Source organism: Thrips palmi, unplaced genomic scaffold (genome assembly GCF_012932325.1).
Source record: "Thrips palmi isolate BJ-2018 unplaced genomic scaffold, TpBJ-2018v1 HiC_scaffold_19, whole genome shotgun sequence".
NCBI classification, from domain to species: Eukaryota; Metazoa; Arthropoda; class Insecta; order Thysanoptera; family Thripidae; genus Thrips; species Thrips palmi.
Genome location: NW_023144628.1, coordinates 998,590 through 1,018,625, shown reverse-complemented (window position 1 = coordinate 1,018,625; position 20,036 = coordinate 998,590). Strand labels below are relative to the sequence as shown.

Genomic DNA, 20,036 nt, shown 5'->3' with positions numbered 1-20,036 from the left:
TCAGATTCCCCCCCCCCCTTCATTTTGACCCCCTCTCCCCGGGCAGCTCCCCCGGCGCGAGTTTAATAGCGGCCCTGCTTTGGCCTGGATGAGGTAAATGAAGTATAGGTGTGTGTTTTGGTGAGTTACTGTCGCTGTACGCGCACAGCCATTCCGACCTAATGTCGCGACATCGCTCCGGCTCGTCAGTACCGCCGAAAATTCGCGGAAACTCTCAAGAATTTTCGCAATGACGGCTAACAGATAAAGCCAATTGCGGAACCTGCAGTGATATTAAAAGCGGCGGTGCCGTGGGCGTGTGGCTCGCAGCGCGTCCACGCGCGGATAATGACTTTTGGAAAACTCGCTCTCCCCGGCGGAGCGGGCAGAGTGAAAAAAAAAGATTGCCGATTGAATGGAATGGTCAAGAGACGAGGCGTTTGCAACTGATATGGAGCGTGCTAAGCTCAGCGCTGTATGGGCTCGAAAAATAAAAGCACTCGCCACAACGGCGCCGCTTTCTGACACCGCAGCACGTCGTGTTCGGTCGTGTTGTACACTGCCAGAGCGATCACGCTCGGTTAAATGCGCCAAATTGAATCGGCCGCGTTCCATTTGTATGGATTTCTCAAACCCCACAGACCTCAACGGATATTGGCCTCAGTTCATATCGAGGCTCCGGGGGTCCCGGGTCTCGTCGGCCCGCCTCGACGGGGGCCTCGACGGGGGCCTCGACGGGGGCCTCGACGGGGGCCTCGACGGGGGCCTCGACGGGGGCCTCGACGGGGACCTGCAGACGGCACGGCAGCCCCTCCGGAATCCCCGTTCAGGAAAGCAATGTTTTCAAATGAGCCCCGGGCTTAGCTCCAGGTCCTTCATGGCCTCCGTGGCCTTCACGGCGCCCCGGGCCGGGGCCACTTAGGCGCCTCCTCCCGATTGGTTAAATGCGGTCTCGGAGTCTCGGGCCGCGTCGAAGGCGTTCCAGATAGATCAGTCGGGCGGTAAAGTCGCCCCTTAAGCCCCGGGACGTAAAGGGCTGACGCATTGCCCTAGGTGGGGCCTAGGTGGGGCCTAGGTGGGCCTAGGTGGGGTGACATTGACGGCGGATCTGCATTTCACGATGGGCTGGTCCTGGGGGGCCTGGGGGGCGATGAGGTGCACCGCGTGGGGCCCCGCCACCTGGGGCACCGGGGCCGCCCCCTGGGGTCACCCTGGAACACCCGCAGTCAAGAGCCGCCAAGGGTCACCCAGGACCCAAGGGTGCCCGCCGCGCCGGGCCGGCTGGAAACCTGGCACAGGCCTGCTTCGGCCGCCGTTGGCCGCCGTGGGGCTTGACGCCGTGCTTGTGGCTGGTCGACGGCAGGCCGCGGTGGCGCACAGTGGGCCAGAAGACCGGTGGGGGCGGCCAAAATCCCGGACGCGTTTTGAGCTCCAGAGTCGCTAAGGGGCTCGAACCGAACGAGTGACCCCACCAATGGATTGCTCTCCGAACGAGGAATTCAGTGGTGGGGTCACACGTTCGGTTCGAGCCGTGTTTAGCGATTCTGGAGCTCGAAACGAGTCAGGAGTTTTGTCCGCCTGGGCCGGTCTTCTGGCCCACTGTGTGGCGGTGCGCCTCCCGGCCGGCTGCCCCACGCCTCCCCGGTGGCTCGGCTCGGCTCGGCTCGGCTCGGCCACCACTGGTGACCTCTAGACAGGCAGGCGAATCCACAAAGTACCTCACGTTCCTGAGGTGGGAATGGGCGGGCCGGAGGGCGGGCCGGGCTAGGGTCGAAGGATGGCGGCGGCCGCGGAGAGTGGCGTGACGGGCTGGAGGGTCGGGAGGGTCGGGAGGGTCGGGAGGGTCGGGGCGACGCGCTGGGCCGGCGCTAGGGCCGGGCTGGCAAAGGCGGAGATGCCTGCCGGGTAGCAGTCTGCGGTGAACGCGGCAGTGCGGCCGGACCAGCCCGCACCAGCACGGACTATGCAGGCACCGCCAGGCCGGGCACCGCAGTGCCAAGGCTTTCGGACTGCACCCAGAGACGTCATAACTTACTCGGATTTGCTGCAGTGCGCCCGGCCGCGGCACGGCTGCCGCTCCGTCCCTGGTTTTGCACCTGCTCCATAAATAAGTCGGGGCGCGCCGTCACTCTTGGGACGTCCTGGAGGCTCTGCACGTAATTAAAAGATAGCGACCAATTAAAAGATAAGCTAATCCGTCTGACCATCGCGACGAGCCTCGACGCCGTGTCGGAGCGCGCTTCGTATTGAATTGCCAGCCAACAATCAATTGGAGGCAAATTCCATTTCAGGTGTAGCGGGCCCTCCGCTGGGCCCCGTCCTACCCTAACCCACCCCGCCCCGCCCCGCCCCGCCCCGCCTGCCGACGCTCGGCTCAAACTTGGCGCGCCCTTCAAGTTGCCGGCAAGTGATTTATCCCCGCAATTGGCGTCGCTCATTACTGGCCTGGAATGGAAATAGGAAGCCAGTTGGTGTGTTCCTCCCCACAGTGGGCTAGAAGAGCCAGGCCCGGACTGGCCCGGGCCGCGGGGGCGCGATCGCGGCCGGGGCCTCGCGCGAAGCGCGGGGCCTTTCGGCCGCGGGCCACGGGGCCTTTCCACCGCGGGGCCTTCTTGGCCGCGGCAAAGTCGCGGTCTTTAACTATTTACGTACTTAAATCAAAGGGGTACCCATTTGAAAATTTCTCAAGATTTCGCAGAATTTTGCGTCAAAATTATGCCGGATTCCGCGAGATTTTGTTGGTATTCCACGAAATTTCTGCCGATTTTACGCATGATTTCGGCAAATCAAGCGCATTTTTTGGCCAACTTTGGTCCCAAAATCGTTGCGGTCAAAGGCAAAATCGTTGTGGTCAACGTCTTCCCGAGACAGGGCATGGAAGAGTGGGGTCTTAAGAATACTGGAACGTCGAGGGAGGCCTTTTACGTCAACTAGATTGGACACAGTGGCCGCCCAAAGTCAGCAAAATCAGCAAATTTCCGAGACTCGACCACTTTTTGACCAACTTTGGTCCCAAAATCGTTGCGGTCAAAGGCAAAATTGTTGTGGTCAACGTCTTCACGATACAGGGCATGAAAGAGTGGGGTCTTAAGAATACTAGAACGTCGAGGGAGGCCTTTTACGTCAACTAGATTGGACACAGAAGCCGCCTAAAGTCAGCAAAATCAGCAAATTTCCGAGATTCGACCACTTTTTGACCAACTTTGGTCCCAAAATCGTTGCGGTCAAAGGCAAAATCGTTGTGGTCAACGTCTTCCCGAGACAGGGCATGGAAGAGTGGGGTCTTAAGAATACTGGAACGTCGAGGGAGGCCTTTTACGTCAACTAGATTGGACACAGTGGCCGCCCAAAGTCAGCAAAATCAGCAAATTTCCGAGACTCGACCACTTTTTGACCAACTTTGGTCCCAAAATCGTTGCGGTCAAAGGCAAAATTGTTGTGGTCAACGTCTTCACGATACAGGGCATGAAAGAGTGGGGTCTTAAGAATACTAGAACGTCGAGGGAGGCCTTTTACGTCAACTAGATTGGACACAGAAGCCGCCTAAAGTCAGCAAAATCAGCAAATTTCCGAGATTCGACCACTTTTTGACCAACTTTGGTCCCAAAATCGTTGCGGTCAAAGGCAAAATCGTTGTGGTCAACGTCTTCCCGATACAGGGCATGAAAGAGTGGGGTCTTAAGAATACTAGAACGTCAAGGGAAGCCTTTTGCGGCAACTAGATTGGACACAGTGGCCGCCCAAAGTCAGCAAATCAGCAAATTTCCGAGACTCGACCACTTTTTGACCAACTTTGGTCACAAAATCGTTGCGGTCAAAGGCAAAATCGTTGTGGTCAACGTCTTCCCGATACAGGGCATGAAAGAGTAGGGTCATAAGAATACTAGGGCGTCGAGGGAGGCCTTTTACGTCAACTAGATTGGACACAGTGGCCGCCCAAAGTCACCAAACACGGCTTACCCTCCCCTGGCTAGTAAATTTAAAACAGGACGCATATCGGAAAAGGGGGCCCTTGACGTCACACTGCGACCGGGGCCCTGACTTAGCCAGTCCGGACCTGAGAAGAGCGGTGGAGGCGGCCTGAACTCCCAAAGCGTTTTGAGCTCCAGCGTCGCTAAACCGGACTCGAAGTGAGCGTGTGACCCCACCAATGGAATCCTCGTTCGGAGAGCAATCCATTGGTGGGGTCACACGTTCGGTTTGAGTCCGCGATTGAGCGAGTCTGTAGCTCAAAACCCGTCCGGATTTTGACCCGCCACCGGTCCTCTGGCCCACTGTGCGACGTCTTTGCGTTGGGGGAAAGCACTCCCAGGGACCAACGAAAAGCGCATTGCGAATCAGCAGACTGACTCCGAGAGTCGATTTCGTCACTCTGCCTCTCTCGCACTCATGGGGCGTTCCGCATAGACGAGAGAGTGGGAGAGAGAGCGACGAAAACGACTTTCGGAATCAGTCCACCGCCAGGACGACTGCCCCGCTTTGACTGCTGTAACACGGCGTTAGCGCGCACCTGAATTCGATCTTGCCTGCTGCTTCGCCTGGGGACCAGCCGCGCTCCAGCGAGAGAGGTTTATTTTTTTTCTCCTTTTAATGTTTCTTCCCAATCGATCTTTTACTGATGCAACTCTTTTGGTCGTCGCTGGTTGCCCCGGCCCTCTGCTTTTTGGCCGCACGCTTTATTCGTCCTGGAGGCTCCAGGGCGCTGGGTCTGGAGAGAGAGAGAGAGAGAGAGAGAGAGAGAGAGAGAGAGAGAGAGAGAGAGAGAGACCCTGGAGGCGCTGGAGGACGTCGCCGCGTCCTAATCTCATTTGTCGGCCCGTTGTTCTTTTTCTCAGCGCGGCGATCCTTCAGGCCGTCGGCCGCGTCATGCGTGTCCGCGGCCTGGCGGTGCCGTCCCACAGTGGAGGCGGCCAAAACTCTAGACGCGTTTTGAGCTCCAGAGTCGCTAAGCTGGACTCGAACCTCGTCCGGAGAGCAATCCATTGATGGGGTCACACGTTCGGTTCGAGTCCTATTTAGCGACTCTGGAGCTCGAAGCGCGTTTGGAGTTTTGGCCGCCTCCACCGGTCTTCTGGCCCACTGTGCGCCCTGCCGTCTCCACTTGACGTGCGTGTGCGGGACAGAAAGAAAGAAATAGAAGCATTACCGCACGCACGGCTGTTTTGCACTCTCTTTCGCGCCACTTTTCCCCGTAGTATTCGCACGGCGCTGGGAAAGGGTCTCGCGGGCGCGCGCGCGTAGAGGGTTCATGGAGTCACGGCCGACTTCGGTGAACGGGCGGACATTTATTTCGTTACCGGTCGGGTCAGAAAAAGGGGGGCGGTGACGGCGTGGGCACAGCGACACAGGGACGAAGCGCGCGAAGATTGAAGAAACAGCAGAAAATTGTTGTTGTTGTTTCGTCTCACCCTCCGTGGCCGGCCGCCGTGGCCGCGAGATCTCTGCTGGTGAAGTCCGTGATATAGTGCGCACTCATCCCGGAGCAATTTATGGCTTCGGGTCCGCAGGTCAGCACGCCCTGCGACGCCACGCGACGCCGCGACAAAATGAGAAGAGTGGGCTTAGTGCGGCCCCGCTGCTCCGCCTGCTCCGCGTCACTTTTCCACAATGGATTCGTCGTTTTACGCCGCCTCTCCAATTCCAAGACGCCGCACAGTGGGCCAGAGGACCGCTGGAGGCGGCCAAAACTCTAGACGCGTTTTGAGCTCCAGAGTCGCTCAACGGGACTCGAACCGAACGTGTGCCCCCACCAATGGATTCCTCGTTCGGAGAGCACTCCATTGGTGGGCTCACACGTTCGGTTCGAGTCCCATTTAGCGACCCTAGAGCTCAAAACGCGTGTAGAATTTTGACCGCCTCTGGCGGTCCTCTGGGCCCACTGTGCGCCGCCAGGGACTCCAGGGCGGGCCGGGCCGGGCCGCCAGCCCCAGAGGTACTCCGAGAAGCATTCGGAGAGTGGCCACGCAGAAACTGCTGCTTTTTCACTGTGACAAAAAAAATCCCAAACGAGCCGTCGTAGCGCCACCCTCATGTTACTCGGCGGCAAAAGGGCGCGCCAATGCCATGTCGTCAGTACACTGCAAAGTGAGATGAAGTGCACTTTTACCCTGTTCCATTATTATTCCCTCACTGGAATGCCGGAGGCAGGGCCTGGCTGGGTCGGGACCCTGCTGGAGGTCAAATAAAATGACTGGTCGCGTTGACGTGGGGACGGGGCTGGGCGGGGCGGGGCGGGCCCTGCGCGCCGTGCCCCAAAAAGGCTTGGGCCGCACACACGTCAAAGGCAAACGACCCTTATGAATGGGCCGGCGAGGCACGCGTGCGCCACGCACGCACCGCGCAAGGACGGGACAAGGGCGCCGCGGCACGCCACGTGGACACCGGACTGCCAACCGGAAGCCGAGACAGTCGCCAGCTTTCTATTTTTTCACTCTTAGCTTCCGTTCTTTCACGTTGGCAATTCGTGTTGTCGCAGCTCGGCAACAATATCACGCCGGCCGGGCTGATCCGGCCGGGCCTCGGATTACACGACGTCCTGCTGGAAGGCCGAGGAGGTCCTGGAGGACGACGGGGTCCAGGGTCCGCAGGGGATTGAGAAGGGATCCACAAGGTGCCTGCAGTTCTCACCGACTTAAGCTGTCCATCCCTCGGTCCGAAATTTGCCTTTGCCAGGCCAAGCCGGGGTCGCTGCCTTCCAGCGGGGCGGGGCGGGGCGGGGCGGGGCGGGGCGGGGCGGGGCGGGGCGGGGCGGGGCGGGGCGAGGCGGGGCGGGGCGGGGCGGGGCGGGGCGGGGCGGGGCGAGGCGGGGCGGGGCGGGGCGGGGCGGGGCGAGGCGAGGCGAGGCGGGGCGAGGCGACCCCCAAAGACGAAGGCAGTCGCCGTCCATCGGGGCCGTGCTGCCGAACCGCGCTCTTGTTGTTGTTGTTCCTTAATACTTTTTGTGCGTAACTCAGGTACAAAAAGTGCGTTAGGGTTAAGTTTGTTGTTGTTGTTGGCGGTGGTGGTGTCGTCGTCGCCGTATTGTTGTTGTTGTTGGGTCCAGCCAGAAGCACACATCGGGTTGGCACATCCATCATGCAGTATTATCCAGTGCGTTCGGCTCGGTTTGGCTCATTTGGACGAACAGCGTCCGGCAAGGCATGTCTCTGGCTGGCCCGCCATGGCCCGCACAGCAGCCGCCTGGCACGGCCGCCTGTGTATGAGCACGGTTGGCTTATGTCCCTAACCTGCCTGGCGGCCCGGCGGCGGCCCGTCCTGGCAGTGTGGTGGCCCTGCAGGCCGGGTCGTTTTCGTCGCCCCGTCTCTCTCGCACTCACGGGGCGCCCCGCACAGGCGCGAGAGAGACAGAGCGAACGCCTATCGGCATCGGCCCGCTGTATTGGGATCACAAGCCTGGCGCGGCGCCAGGCGGCAGCGAATGACGCTCTTCGCCCCACAAATACAGGGAAACGGCTCCAGTTCCCTTTATTGCGAATTTCTACGCACTGCACTGCCAAAAACCGGCGCGACGACTGGGGCCTGGCGTCCATCTGGGGCGCGGAGGGCAGGAAGAAGAGATGGAAAACTTGGTGGCCTTTCCCCCCTTTTCCGGCGTGTCTTAGCGGCCGTCCCGCGGGGCCGCCCGCTCCCTCGTCACCGCGTCGCCGCGTGTGACGTGTGCGATGGCGGCCTTCCTTGCCTCGCCCGGCACACTGAGAGTCGATTTCGTCGTCGTGTCTCTCTCGCACCTATAAGGGGCGCCCCATGAGAGCGACAGAGACAGAGCGACGAAAACGACTCTCAGTCTGCTCGGCTTGCACCGCCACCACCTCGCAGCGGCGTCGCGGAGGCCCTCGAGGTCCCCGAGTGCCCCGCCAGCTGCGATCCCCGAGGATTCCCAACTTTGGTTCGGAATACAGATTTCTGTATCGGGGTGCATTTTCGGCTTGCCGCTGATCCCGCTGAGTGCCGACAGCGTTAGCGATTCACTCGCGACTCGCACAGTCCGAGACGTGGTGGAGAAGCGCAGGCTGTGCCCACACTGGTCCGCCATTGAAACGAACCGGAAAATGGTTTGCCCCCATTGCTTCGAAAGGGTATAGCAAGCGAGTCGATTGTAGCCACCCGACTGTAGGTATCAGGTCAAGCACACTGTGAGAAAAAAGTACGGAACATGTCTGGTCAAAAATTTGCCTGGACCGTCCGTACTTGCCAACTACGGAACGTTCCGTACTTTTTTTTCCGTACCCGTACATGGGTTCATATGGAGCAAGTACGGAACGTTCCGTACTTTTCTCCGTACCTCCGTTCCATATTTTTCTGTACCATTTCCGTACAAAAGTACGGAACTTTTTACAGTGCAACAATCGGCTCGCTTGCTCCTCAGCTTCAACGTTTAGAAGCCATACAGCACCGCTCCACCAATCTGTTTCAAAATGGCGGACTGGAAGCAACCCTGCGTTTCCCTGACACATCTAGGACTCTAGGACGGAAAAGACCTTAACTTGCCGTGAAACTCCGACAAGTTGGGGCAGTTGGCGGACAACGCGCTCGCTGGGCTTTCACATGCAGTCCCTGCTTACCGCAGCCCCTTTTGGACCTCTTCGATTCACCAGACGCACAGTGGGCCAGAAGACCGGCGGAGGCGGTCGAAATCCCGAAAGGGTTTTCAGCTCCAGAGTTGTCAAACAGGACTCGCAAACGAAACGTTTGACCCCACCAATGGATTGCTCTCCGAACGAGGAATCCATTGGCGGGGTCACACGTTCGGTTCGGGTCCCGTTTAGCGACTCTGCAGCTTTCAACGAGTCTAGAATTTCGGCCGCGTGTGCCGGTCTTCTGGCCCACTGTGGGACGGCCGAGTTGACCCGGAGCCGCTTCGGCCCCGCCGTGCCAATAGTGGCAATCGGCCCATTTTGGGGCACCCGCTGTAAATCTCGCAGCACGGCGCGCCACGGCGGGGCAGGGCGTGGCAGGGCGTTGCAGGGCGTGGCGCGACACGGCAGCAGGGCGGAGGTGAAGCCGGCAGGGACGCCCAGGAATGCGTCGGGTTGGCGGGGCGGGGCGGGGCGGGGCGGGGCGGGGCGGGGCGGGGCGGGGCGGGGCAGCCTGCCGGGTGCATACCAACCACGCGCCCTGTTCCATTCCGCCGGTTCGATTCCGCCTTTTCCATTTTCCATGTTTCGCTCTGTCTTCGCGGCGGAACGAAAGCGCACCACTTAACTCCTTTCCGGTTGTTTCGCGGCGGTTGTTTGTTTTTGCGGACGCCGCCGCGCCATTTGCGGCCAGGCTGCCGCCGCTTTGGGAGCAAATGGAATACAAATAGGTCCGAAATGCAATAGTGCGCTCGGCACTGATTGGTGGAGGTTGGAGAGAGAAGGCGCCTCTCCGGCCAATCAGCGGCCGCGGTGGCTGCGCGCGTCTGTGACACGATGACGTACATCGGCCGCTGCAGCGGGGAACGCGTTCGTGTGTGTGCGCGCGCGCGCGCGTGCATGTGATTCGCGTTAGGAAATGCACACGCGCTACATCCGACTACTACACCTCCTCATCCTTCCCCGACCCGATGCCAAGGCGGTGCGCGGTGCGCGGTGCACGAGGGCTTCGGGGGCTAAGGGGGAGGGCGGTCGTCGGGCGGGGACTCGGCTGAGACGACGCGGCTCCCCGCCCTGCCCAGCCCTGCCGCCCTGGAGGCTTGCCAGCTTGTCAAAGGTGGCTAGGGACCTCCCCGAGGAGTAGAGGGGGACGCGGCTGCCGCGGGACGGGCCGGGCCGGGCCTGGGGCCGGGCGGGAAGGGTGTCAGCTTTAGGTCACGTCTTGCATGTCAGCCTGCCTGAGCGTGCGGCGCGGCGCGGGGCGGGGCGGGGCGGGGCGGGGCGGGCGCCCCACACCCCGTTAGCTGACATGCGTGCAGTCACCGTGCATCGCTCCCCGCTATTTTCAATCACGTTGCCACAAAAGGAGACAGCCGCCTGCGCCGCGGTTTATCCATCTGCGCCACGAGCGCGGCTGGCTGGGCCTGGCGGCCGGGCGGCCTGGCGCCATTTCGCTTTTTTACCGCGGAGGGGAAGACGAAGGGGCGACGCCGAGGAGAACGCGCCGCAGCAGGCTGACCCCGAGAGTCTGTCTCTCTCGCACCTGTACGGGGCGCCGCATGAGTGCGAGAGAGACAGCGCGACGAAAACGACTCTCAGAATGAGTCTGCAGCCGAGGCACTATACGGGGCGCGGCCCCAGCCAGCCCCAGCCTGTGACGCGGTAGTGGCGCCCTCCGGCTCTGCGGTCTCACGTAGCGAGGCTAGCTAGGCCAGCGAGGCGCCGCTTGTAAGCGCTTAATACGCTCATTTGGGATTCCTAATTACACTTTTACACCTGCCTGGCCGCCTGTTGGCCGCCTGCGCGCACCGGGGACCTAAACTACCGCACCCTTGGTTCCGCCCCGCCGCCTTGCCCGGCCGTGCCGCGCCGTACCGCGCCCCGGCCGACGTGTGGACGGCAATTGGCTGGGCCTTGACGGCCTGGTGCCCCGCCCCGCCCCGCCCCGCCCCGCCCCGCCCCGCCGGGCCCAGCGGCTCATCCCATCCGGCTGCTCGACAGACGCCGCGCCCGCCGCGCCGGGCATTGAGCCCATCTCATTGTCTCGCGTAATTTGGCCTTCCCTTGCGGCTGTCTGGCGGGGCGGGGCGGGGCGGGGCGGGGCTCGGGCCCGGGCCGCAGTGTGGTGCCCTGTCGGTCCGGAACTAATCCTAAACGCAGCGGGCTGTTATGGCATGCCCGGCTCCATTGGACCGGGCAGGGCGGCACGGCGGCAACACGGCACCGTCTTCCTCCAGCAGCACGCATTCCAACTAAGCGGCCTCGGCCGGGCTTCCAGTGCACGCCCGTGGCCAGGCCCCAATCGGCCTCCAACTCGCACGGCGTCACGTGTGTGCGTGTGTGTGTGTGTGTGTGTGTGTGTGCGCGCGCGCGCGTGTTTGTGTTTGTGAGAGAGAGTGAGTGCGGCACGACCAACAGTATCTGATGCAGCCGTTTTCTCTTCTCTCCAGTCTCGTATAATCATCCCCGGGGCGTGCGTGGAGATGGCTCCACTGTGGGGGTCGGGTTCGGCTGTCGCGTTAGGGCGGGGCGGGGCGGGGCGGGGCGGGGCGGGGCGGGGCGGGGCGGGCCACTGGCGGGGCTCCAGGCGGGTCGAGGCTGACACGGCGTCCGCGATAACCCTTCCTCCTTTTTATTTTGTCTACCTCGTGATTTGCACGTCGTTGTCCTCCGGCGGGGGCATCGGGACATCTGTAGCTGTCCTCGCTCTATCTGGCTCCGTGCCTTGGCCGCGCCCTGCCTTGCCGTGCCGCGAGCTGCGCACCTGGAACGCCAACAAACTCGCCCAGATTCAAACTTGTGTTGATGTTGCCTGGCCGGCGGGCACCGACGCTTCCGCGCTACGGGGCAAACGAAACACGAGAGAGAGAGAGAGAGAGAGAGAGAGAGAGAGAGAGAGAGAGAGAGAGAGAGAGAGAGAGAGAGAGAGAATCGCAGGACGAGACAAAAATGTAAGACCTGTCCGTTGATGATTTTTTTTTTTTTTTTTTGCAACAAAATGTGTGTATGGCCATGACCAGTGCCATGCTTATGCATATGAAAGCGGTGCGGCGCTTGAAGCCTCGATGCGGAGACGTGTCGCCGACCGCCCCTTTTGTCCCAGAAACATGCCAATTGCCAAAACATGGCGGCCATCGGACACGCAGAGGCGGCGGGCCGGCCGGGCCGCGCATTCCGCCGGTGCTCGTTTTGCAGAGAGGACCCCGTTTTGTTTTGTTTTTGTTGTTGTTTTGTTGTTGTTTGCGCCGGACAGTGGTACGGACTTTGTGCCGCGCTGGTCCAGGTACGGCACGCCACTGCTTTCCTTGGCCACGCCACGCCGCGCTGTGCCACGCCACTCGCTCAGAAACTTTTTCATACTCGAAACAAATCCGTCTTGATGAAGTTCGGGTTCCACGGAACTCGGACCGCGACCACAAGACCGACCCTCCGTGGGAAGACCGTGCGCTGGCCGACACCTTGTTCCACTCGCCGTTTTTTTTTTCAATTATTATTTCATTTTATTTCTGCTCGGCGCTAAGTTCCTCCTTCAATTAAAAGTTATGGCGAAAGATTTAAATATTTGAGGAAATCGGCGGGAGGCGGCCGTCCGCGTGGCGCGGCGGGGTGGGACTCGCACGTCACGAGAGGCGGCGGGCCTTGAAATTCGGGACTGGGAATGACACGTAGGCCTGGGCGATTATTGGTTGTAATCGTAATCGGCCGATGAATAAAATAATCGCGATTGGTGTCGATTAGCAGTTCGGTAATCGGTAATCGAAAACGTACACGATTAATCGAAAATCAACGATTAATCGGGGGAAACCGATTATTTGGAAATTGACAAACAAAGGTTAATACTCGTACTATTGTAAAAATAGCATGTAATAAGAGGATAGGAAAACCATTGGCGCAACCTCGAGTGTCTGAGACAGCTTTTTCGTGCCTTAACTGAAAACTTTTCAAGACTTTTCCGCTCAGAATTTGAACAGGTGATGGATAGAATATCCGATAATGAGACGATTAATCGATAATCGATCATCGTTAAATAATCGGTCAATCCTTCGATTACCGAACCTCTAATCGGGGGTTTGAAATAATCGGACGATTAACAAAATAATCGCGATTATTTTCGATTATTCGATTAATCGCCCAGGCCTAATGACACGGTTTCAAAGAATTTTCACCGGCAAACAACAACGAGGGGAAAAAAATGGTTGACGCGTTTCGGAAGCCCTGCTTGGCCCTAGGTAGGCCCTTCCCCCAAACAGAAAGCCGGCACGAAAACGGAGCCGAGATCCAGCAGCGCGCTCCTTCATTTGCGATGCGACGACAAGGTGCAAATTGTTTTTCTGCTTTCCTCTTAATGAGGTCGTTAGTGGTCCGCCTGCACCGGCGCGGCCCCGGCGCAGCGCTGGCAGTGCAAGCAGCGCGGTGCGGTTCGGCAGGTGGCTCAATGTGTGCTCGTTACGCCGGGCACGCCGGGCACTCACACAGACGCACAGTGGACTTGCCAGTGGAGGCGGCCGATCTCCAGACGCGTTCTGAGCTCCAGAGTCACTAAATGGGACTAGAACCCAACGTGCGACCCCACCAGTGGATTCCTCGTTCGAAATGAGTTATCCATTGGTGGAAACACACATTCGGTTCGAATCCTGTTTGGCAACTCTGGAGTTCGCGTCCAGAGTTTCTAGAGTCTCCTGGCCTACTGTTCAGACGCAGTCAGCAGCTCGGCCTTCTTCGTGTTGCAGGCTGAGCGTGGCGGTGCAGGAGGCAGCGGCGGCGGCGGCCTTCGGGACGACGACCATGGCGGCGACCATGACGGCGACGACGTCCGCGAGGGGCACCCTGGTGCCGCCGGCGGACGCCGTCCTCGTCCCCAAGCTGATGGGCAACAGCAACTGCACCGCTGAGGACTGCCTGCAGATGCAAGACATCTTCTACGGGTAAGCGTTGCCTCATCCGTCCGAAAAATAAAAAATAAAACAATAACAAAAACATAAAGGAAAAACTGGTGCGTGCGCAGGACGTCGGACATGAACGACACGTGGCGCAACATCTCGGGCAACGGCACCACGCCGGCCGGCGCCGAGGACAGCGCGGTGTACTTCATGGCCGCCATCTCCGTCGTGCTCGGCCTCATGATCCTCATCACCATCATCGGTGAGTCTCGCTGTTGCTGGACGCGTCGTCGCACAGTGGGCCAGAAGACCGGCGGAGGCGGTCAAACTCCCGGACGCGTTTTGAGTTCCAGAGTCGGTCAATGGGGCTCCAGTGGAACGTGTGATCCCACCAATAAATTGCTCTCCGAACGAGGAATCCATTGGTGGGGTCACACGCTCGGTCGGAGTCCTGTTTAGTGACTCTGGAGCTCAAAACGCGTCAGGAGTTTTCGGCGTCGATCTTCTGGCCCACTGTGCGTCGTGCCATTGTAGTTGTTGTTCAAGTCGTCGATCGCGTGAGCGTGTCGAGGCGAGTGCTCGTCACGGAAGGCGGAGGTCGGCAGTGGAGGCACGTCACGCGTGCGTGCGTTGCGTGCGTCGCGCGCCTCGCGTGTGTGAGGGATGGCAGGGCGGCGCCGAATCACTGCCGCGTCTCGTGTGCTTCGTGGCTGAGTGACGCGGGGCGGGGCGGGGGGCGCAATGCGAAAAGTTGGCCCGCAAAACGAGTGTCGTTCGATCGCAGTGCCGCATGGCCACCGCCGAGGCCCAAACCAGCCTCACCCGCAAGGATGAAAACGGCAAGAGTCGTCCTTACTGTTTCCAGGGAGGCCTGCAGGCTGCCTGCAGCGGCCGGAAAGTTTGCAGACAAGGTCGCCGCTGGCCCTGCAAAGCCTGCAAAGCTTCCCTCCCCCTTCCCGGCGTCTTCCAGGGCCGCTGTGGCCGCCCAGGGTGGCCCCGGCCAGACAGCCAAGTCCCGCCCATGCCGGTCCATGCTTGGGTCGTTGCACGACGGGAAGCAATTCATATTCCCTGTTGACCCTCGCGCCACCAGGCCGCCACCAGGCCGCCAACGGCCGGCCCGAGCTTTTCAATGATTTGCCTCCATTCAGCGCGTTTCCGATTAAGCGCTTCCGCGGTTTCGGCACGGCAAAAACGGTGCCTGGTTTTCGCCATAGCTGGTAAAGACGTAGGCGCACAGTGGGCCGGGCCGGACCGGCGCTGGCGGCCGCCCCGAGTCGGGTCGAGTCAGACTGCCGAGATGAACTTCGTCCCCGGCGGAGAGGCAAGGAGGTGACCGCTTGCAGGATGCATCAAACATTCAGTCCTCACGTGCGCGCCGCGCGGTTGAGGGCTGAGGGGTCCCTATGCGGATGCAGGAGGACCACAAAGGCTAAGTCGTCCCTCTGGGCACAGTGCCGGCCCGGCCGTGCCACTTGCCGGTGCGGGCAGTGCGGGCCCCCCGTGAGGTTGACGCGAGGACCCGCAGTTCGCACCCCCCGTCATGATACACCTGTTTCTTTGGCCGATTGTGTGTGTGTGTGTGTGACTGTGTGTCGTGCGCGGGTTTGTCTGTGTGTGTTTGTGTGGTGAGGGGCATCCGGACAAGCCGCCTTTGGAACGTGTGCGTGCTTGCACGTGTGGACCTAATCCACGTGGGGTAATTTGTCATTGCGCCACACTCGCGCTGCCCGAGTCCGGCAGGACACTACTCACTGACACACACACACACACACACACACACACACACACACACACACACACACACACACACACACACACACACACACACACACACACACACACACACACACACGGCATTCGCGCATTGTCCAGTGTGGCATTGATGAGCTCGCCTTTTGCCCTGCCACGTGATTATCTCCCCTTGTGATTCACTTCGGCGTGGCACACAATTGACGCTGTGACCCGCGAGCCGCGCCGGAAAGGGTCGATTTCGCGACAGTCGGTGCGTGGCGACGTGGCGACTGGCCGGCCGTGGTGACGTGTGCCCGCACCACCCGCACCGGGAGCACGCGGTTCGGGGCCTCTGCCACCGGCCTTCATGCCACCGGGTCTCTATGCCACCGGGTCTCTATGCCAGCGAGCCTCTATGCCACCGGGCCTCTATGCCACCGGTCCTCTATGCCACCGGCCTTCATGCCACCGGGTCTCTATGCCAGCGGGCCTCTATGCCAGCGAGCCTCTATGCCACCGGGCCTCTATGCCACCGGTCCTCTATGCCACCGGCCTTCATGCCACCGGGTCTCTATGCCAGCGGGCCTCTATGCCAGCGAGCCTCTATGCCACCGGTCCTCTATGCCACCGGTCCTCTATGCCACCGGCCTTCATGCCACCGGGTCTCTATGCCAGCGGGCCTCTATGCCAGCGAGCCTCTATGCCAGCGAGCCTCTATGCCACCGGGCCTCTATGCCACCGGTCCTCTATGCCACCGGCCTTCATGCCACCGGGTCTCTATGCCAGCGGGCCTCTATGCCAGCGAGCCTCTATGCCACCGGGTCTCTATGCCAGCGGGCCTCTATGCCAGCGAGCCTTCATGCCACCGGGTCTCTATGCCAGCGGGCCTCTATGCCAGCGAGCCTCTATGCCACCGGGCCTCTATGTCACCGGTCCTCTATGCCACCGGCCTTCATGCCACCGGGTCTCTATGCCAGCGGGCCTCTATGCCAGCGAGCCTCTATGCCACCGGGCCTCTATGCCACCGGTCCTCTATGCCACCGGCCTTCATGCCACCGGGTCTCTATGCCAGCGGGCCTCTATGCCAGCGGGCCTCTATGCCAGCGAGCCTCTATGCCACCGGGCCTCTATGCCACCGGTCCTCTATGCCACCGGCCTTCATGCCACCGGGTCTCTATGCCACCGGGCCTCTATGCCACCGGCCTTCATGCCACCGGGTCTCTATGCCAGCGGGCCTCTATGCCAGCGAGCCTCTATGCCACCGGGCCTCTATGTCACCGGTCCTCTATGCCACCGGCCTTCATGCCACCGGGTCTCTATGCCACCGAGCCTCTATGCCACCGATCCTCTATGCCACCGGGCCTCTATGTCACCGGTCCTCTATGCCACCGGGCCTCTATGTCACCGGTCCTCTATGCCACCGGCCTTCATGCCACCGGGTCTCTATGCCAGCGAGCCTCTATGCCACCGATCCTCTATGCCACCGGGCCTCTATGTCACCGGTCCTCTATGCCACCGGTCCTCTATGTCACCGGTCCTCTATGCCACCGGCCTTCATGCCACCGGGTCTCTATGCCAGCGAGCCTCTATGCCACCGATCCTCTATGCCACCGGGCCTCTATGTCACCGGTCCTCTATGCCACCGGGCCTCTATGCCACCGGGCCTCTATGTCACCGGTCCTCTATGCCACCGGTCCTCTATGCCACCGGTCCTCTATGCCTTCGGTCCTCTATGCCACCGGTCCTCTATGCCACCGGTCCTCTATGCCACCGGGCCTCTATGCCACCCGGTCTCAGCGGACGGCCTGCGCATGGCACCGGTCGGGCGGCGGTTGAGAAATGATTCATATAAACGAAATAAGCTCGCCTTGTTCGGGCCGTGCCGGCTTTGCCAGGGGCCGTGCCAGGGGGCGTGCGGGGCGTGCGGGGCGTGCGGGGCGCGGCCAAGCGGTCTGACCCGTCCTGTCCGCGCGTGATAAACGGAACGAGTGACGCCGAAGTGGCTCGCGGTACATATTAACACGACGCGGCCTGGCCGGGCCTGGCCGCCTGGTGGGGCTTGACTGGTCATTTGTTATTTTAGCAGAAAGCACGTGTTCCACCCCATCCTGCGAGCGTGGCCACCATGGCCGCCAGGGCCGCCACGGACGATGGCGTGGCGGAGACTCGGCCAAACTCCCTCTCCGCCGGATTGAGACGCGAAAACGTCGGTCCGGGATCCGATCCGATCCGATCCGGGGCGGCGGCCGAGCTGTTCGGAAGCGTCGTGCCGTCGCTCTGTCTCCGTCGCACTCGTTGGGATCCCCACAAGGGTGCGAGGGAGACAGAGGGAGGCGCGCTGCCGGTAATTGGGTTGACCTGTCATAACTCTATTTGGCGCGACCTCTTGCCGCCCCAATCCTGGATCTAGCGCCGCCCGACCCAGCCGGCCCGGCCGCCCGCGCCCGGCCCGGGGCGGAAGGGCCAGACGTGGTGTTGTTTTCAGAGTAAATCTCTCGGCCACGCCGTGCCGCGCCGCGCCACGCCTCGCCACGGCCCGGTCGAAGTGAATGTGAATAACAAGGTCCGATGTGCGTGGCCGAGGGAGAGTGGCCGACGAGCGTGGCGCGCGCGGAGCGGGCCGAGAGAGTGTGCAGGCCGGCCGGGCGCACATCTAACTTCTGTAACTCCATTTGTGATGCGCAGCGGGCGGGTCGCACGCCGCGAGCCGGGCCGGGCCGGGCGCCCCCTGACCACGGCACGGCCCTCGTCACGGCCCACGGCCCCGGCCGACCCACGGCCTCGGCCCTTTCCTTTCACGAGGTAAACGCTTCCCTTTCGGAAAAGGGATTTGCATCACATCTATGAAGAAGGGAGCACTTGATTGGAAGCCGCGTCTCACAAGAACGTCCTTCTGGCTGTCCCTCCGGCGCCCTTGCGATGCTCGCCCAGACTCCATAATTTAGCAGAGCTTCTCGGCGCGAAAAAGAGGCAAAGGGGATGGACGGGGTCGCGCCGGACGAGGCGGAGGACGAGGCCGTGGAGGATGAGGCCGTGGAGGACGAGGCCGCGGAGAACGAGGCCGTGGAGGACAAGGCCGTGGAGGATGAGGCCGTGGAGGACGAGGCCGCGGAGAACGAGGCCGTGGAGGACGAGGCCGTGGAGGATGAGGCCGTGGAGGATGAGGCCGTGGAGGACGAGGCCGTAGTGGACGAGGCTGTGGAGGACGAGGTCGTGGAGGACGAAACCGTGGAGGACGAATCCGTGGAGGGCGAAACCGTGGAGGACGAGGCCGTGGAGGACGAGGCCGTGGAGGACGAGGCCGCGGAGGACGAGGCCGTGGTGGAGGAGACCGTGCGTCGGATGAGAATGTGTGTCACGAGGACAAGGCTGTGGCCTCAGCCGTGGTGGACGAGGCCGTAGTGGACGTTGTCAAAATTGAAAGGAGGTTGAAGTGGGTGAGGCCCTGGAGGACGTAGGCCACAGTGCCGGCTACAGCGGCCAAGGCCGTGGATAGATAGGTCGCGAGGCTTGACTCATTTTAAAGGACAGTGGGAGAAACGGAAGGATCCATAGGCGTGGACCGGAGCCTCCGCCTTGCCGGCCTCGGCCTTCGGATATTTGTTTTGTCCCTTTGGGAGGGCGTTGTGCCGACGGGGAAAAACACGATGAGAAAGATGATGAAAATTGGTCGTCTTTTTGAGACGGCCTCAGCTTCGTTATTCGTCGGTGTAAAAGCCTCAGCCGGACGTAGTCGAGGACGTAGTCGAGGACGTAGTCGAGGACGTAGTCGAGGACGTAGTCGAGGACGTAGTCGAGGACGTAGTCGAGGACGTAGTCGAGGACGTAGTCGGACGCGCTGCGGGGCGGGGAGGCTGAGTCCAGGGGGAGCCCCGCCACCGTGCCGCCACCACGCACCGCACACCGCCGGACATACAAAATGAATTGGTCTGCATCAAGTGAGCCTCTTTTCGATTACCTCCATTTTAATTTTGGATGCCGTCTCTATGTGGCTGCCAGCCGGGCGGGGCGGCTGCCAGCCGGGCGGGGCGGCTGCCAGCCGGGCGGGGCGGCTGCCAGCCGGGCGGGGCGGCTGCCAGCCGGGCGGGGCGGCTGCCAGCTGGGCGGGGCGGCTGCCGCGGCATTGTGGATGGCGGGGATGACTTTGAGCCGCGCTCATTGAATTTGTGGACGGAGCGACAGCCGTAATTCGCGCCTTATAAATCCCGTCCTAGGCTGCGCGCTGCGCCCGGGCCGTGCCAGGCCGTGCCGAGCCAGGGCTTGGCCCGGCCCCGCACCCCATTTAGCACAAAATGAAGATATTTTATGCAGATGACGCGCTGGAACAGCCCGGCCCGGCGCCGCCCGGCCCGGCAGTTGGCGCGGATCTCGCTAATCCCATTCCCAGCGACACCAAGGTGTTCAATTGCCGAGCAGCGAGGCCGGCCGAAGCAGCAGACTGATTCCGAGAGTCGCTTTCGTGGCTCTGTCTCCCTCGCACTCGCTGGGCGTGGCCTATAGGCGCGACAGAGACAGTCTGCTGGCACAGTGAAAATTGTTCGCGCCCTTATAAGCCACACCGCCCTATTGCCCTGTGAAATATTTTTATCCCCCTCCCCTGCCGAGCTAATACCCCTCTGGAAATACGCCCCATATCTTTGATGGGCTCTTGTGGACGAGACGACGGAAGCGGATGAGACGAAGATAATTACAGGGTGGAATTAAATGTTATCAACGGGTTGGGAAACTTTGCACCCTGCTGCCGGCCCCGCCGGCCTGTTAGGGAGGGCCTGCCGAGAGTGATTAGGGCAGTCGGGGAGACGGAGGACTGGGGGCCGGGCGGCTGGAGGGCTGGCGAAGGGCGCCGTCCCGGAGATGAATTTCTTTTCTC

General features: G+C 61.2%; 1 protein-coding gene across 1 annotated transcript in view; it reads left to right on the top strand.

The window, feature by feature from the left end:
• LOC117646195 (5-hydroxytryptamine receptor-like) overlaps positions 1-20,036 on the top strand; it is a 153,839-nt gene that overhangs the window by 120,215 nt on the left and 13,588 nt on the right. Inside the window, exons 5-6 of the mRNA XM_034387001.1 lie at positions 13,283-13,477; positions 13,558-13,694. Of these exons, the coding sequence (XP_034242892.1) occupies positions 13,283-13,477; positions 13,558-13,694 (332 nt within the window). The remainder of the gene's footprint in view (positions 1-13,282; positions 13,478-13,557; positions 13,695-20,036) is intronic.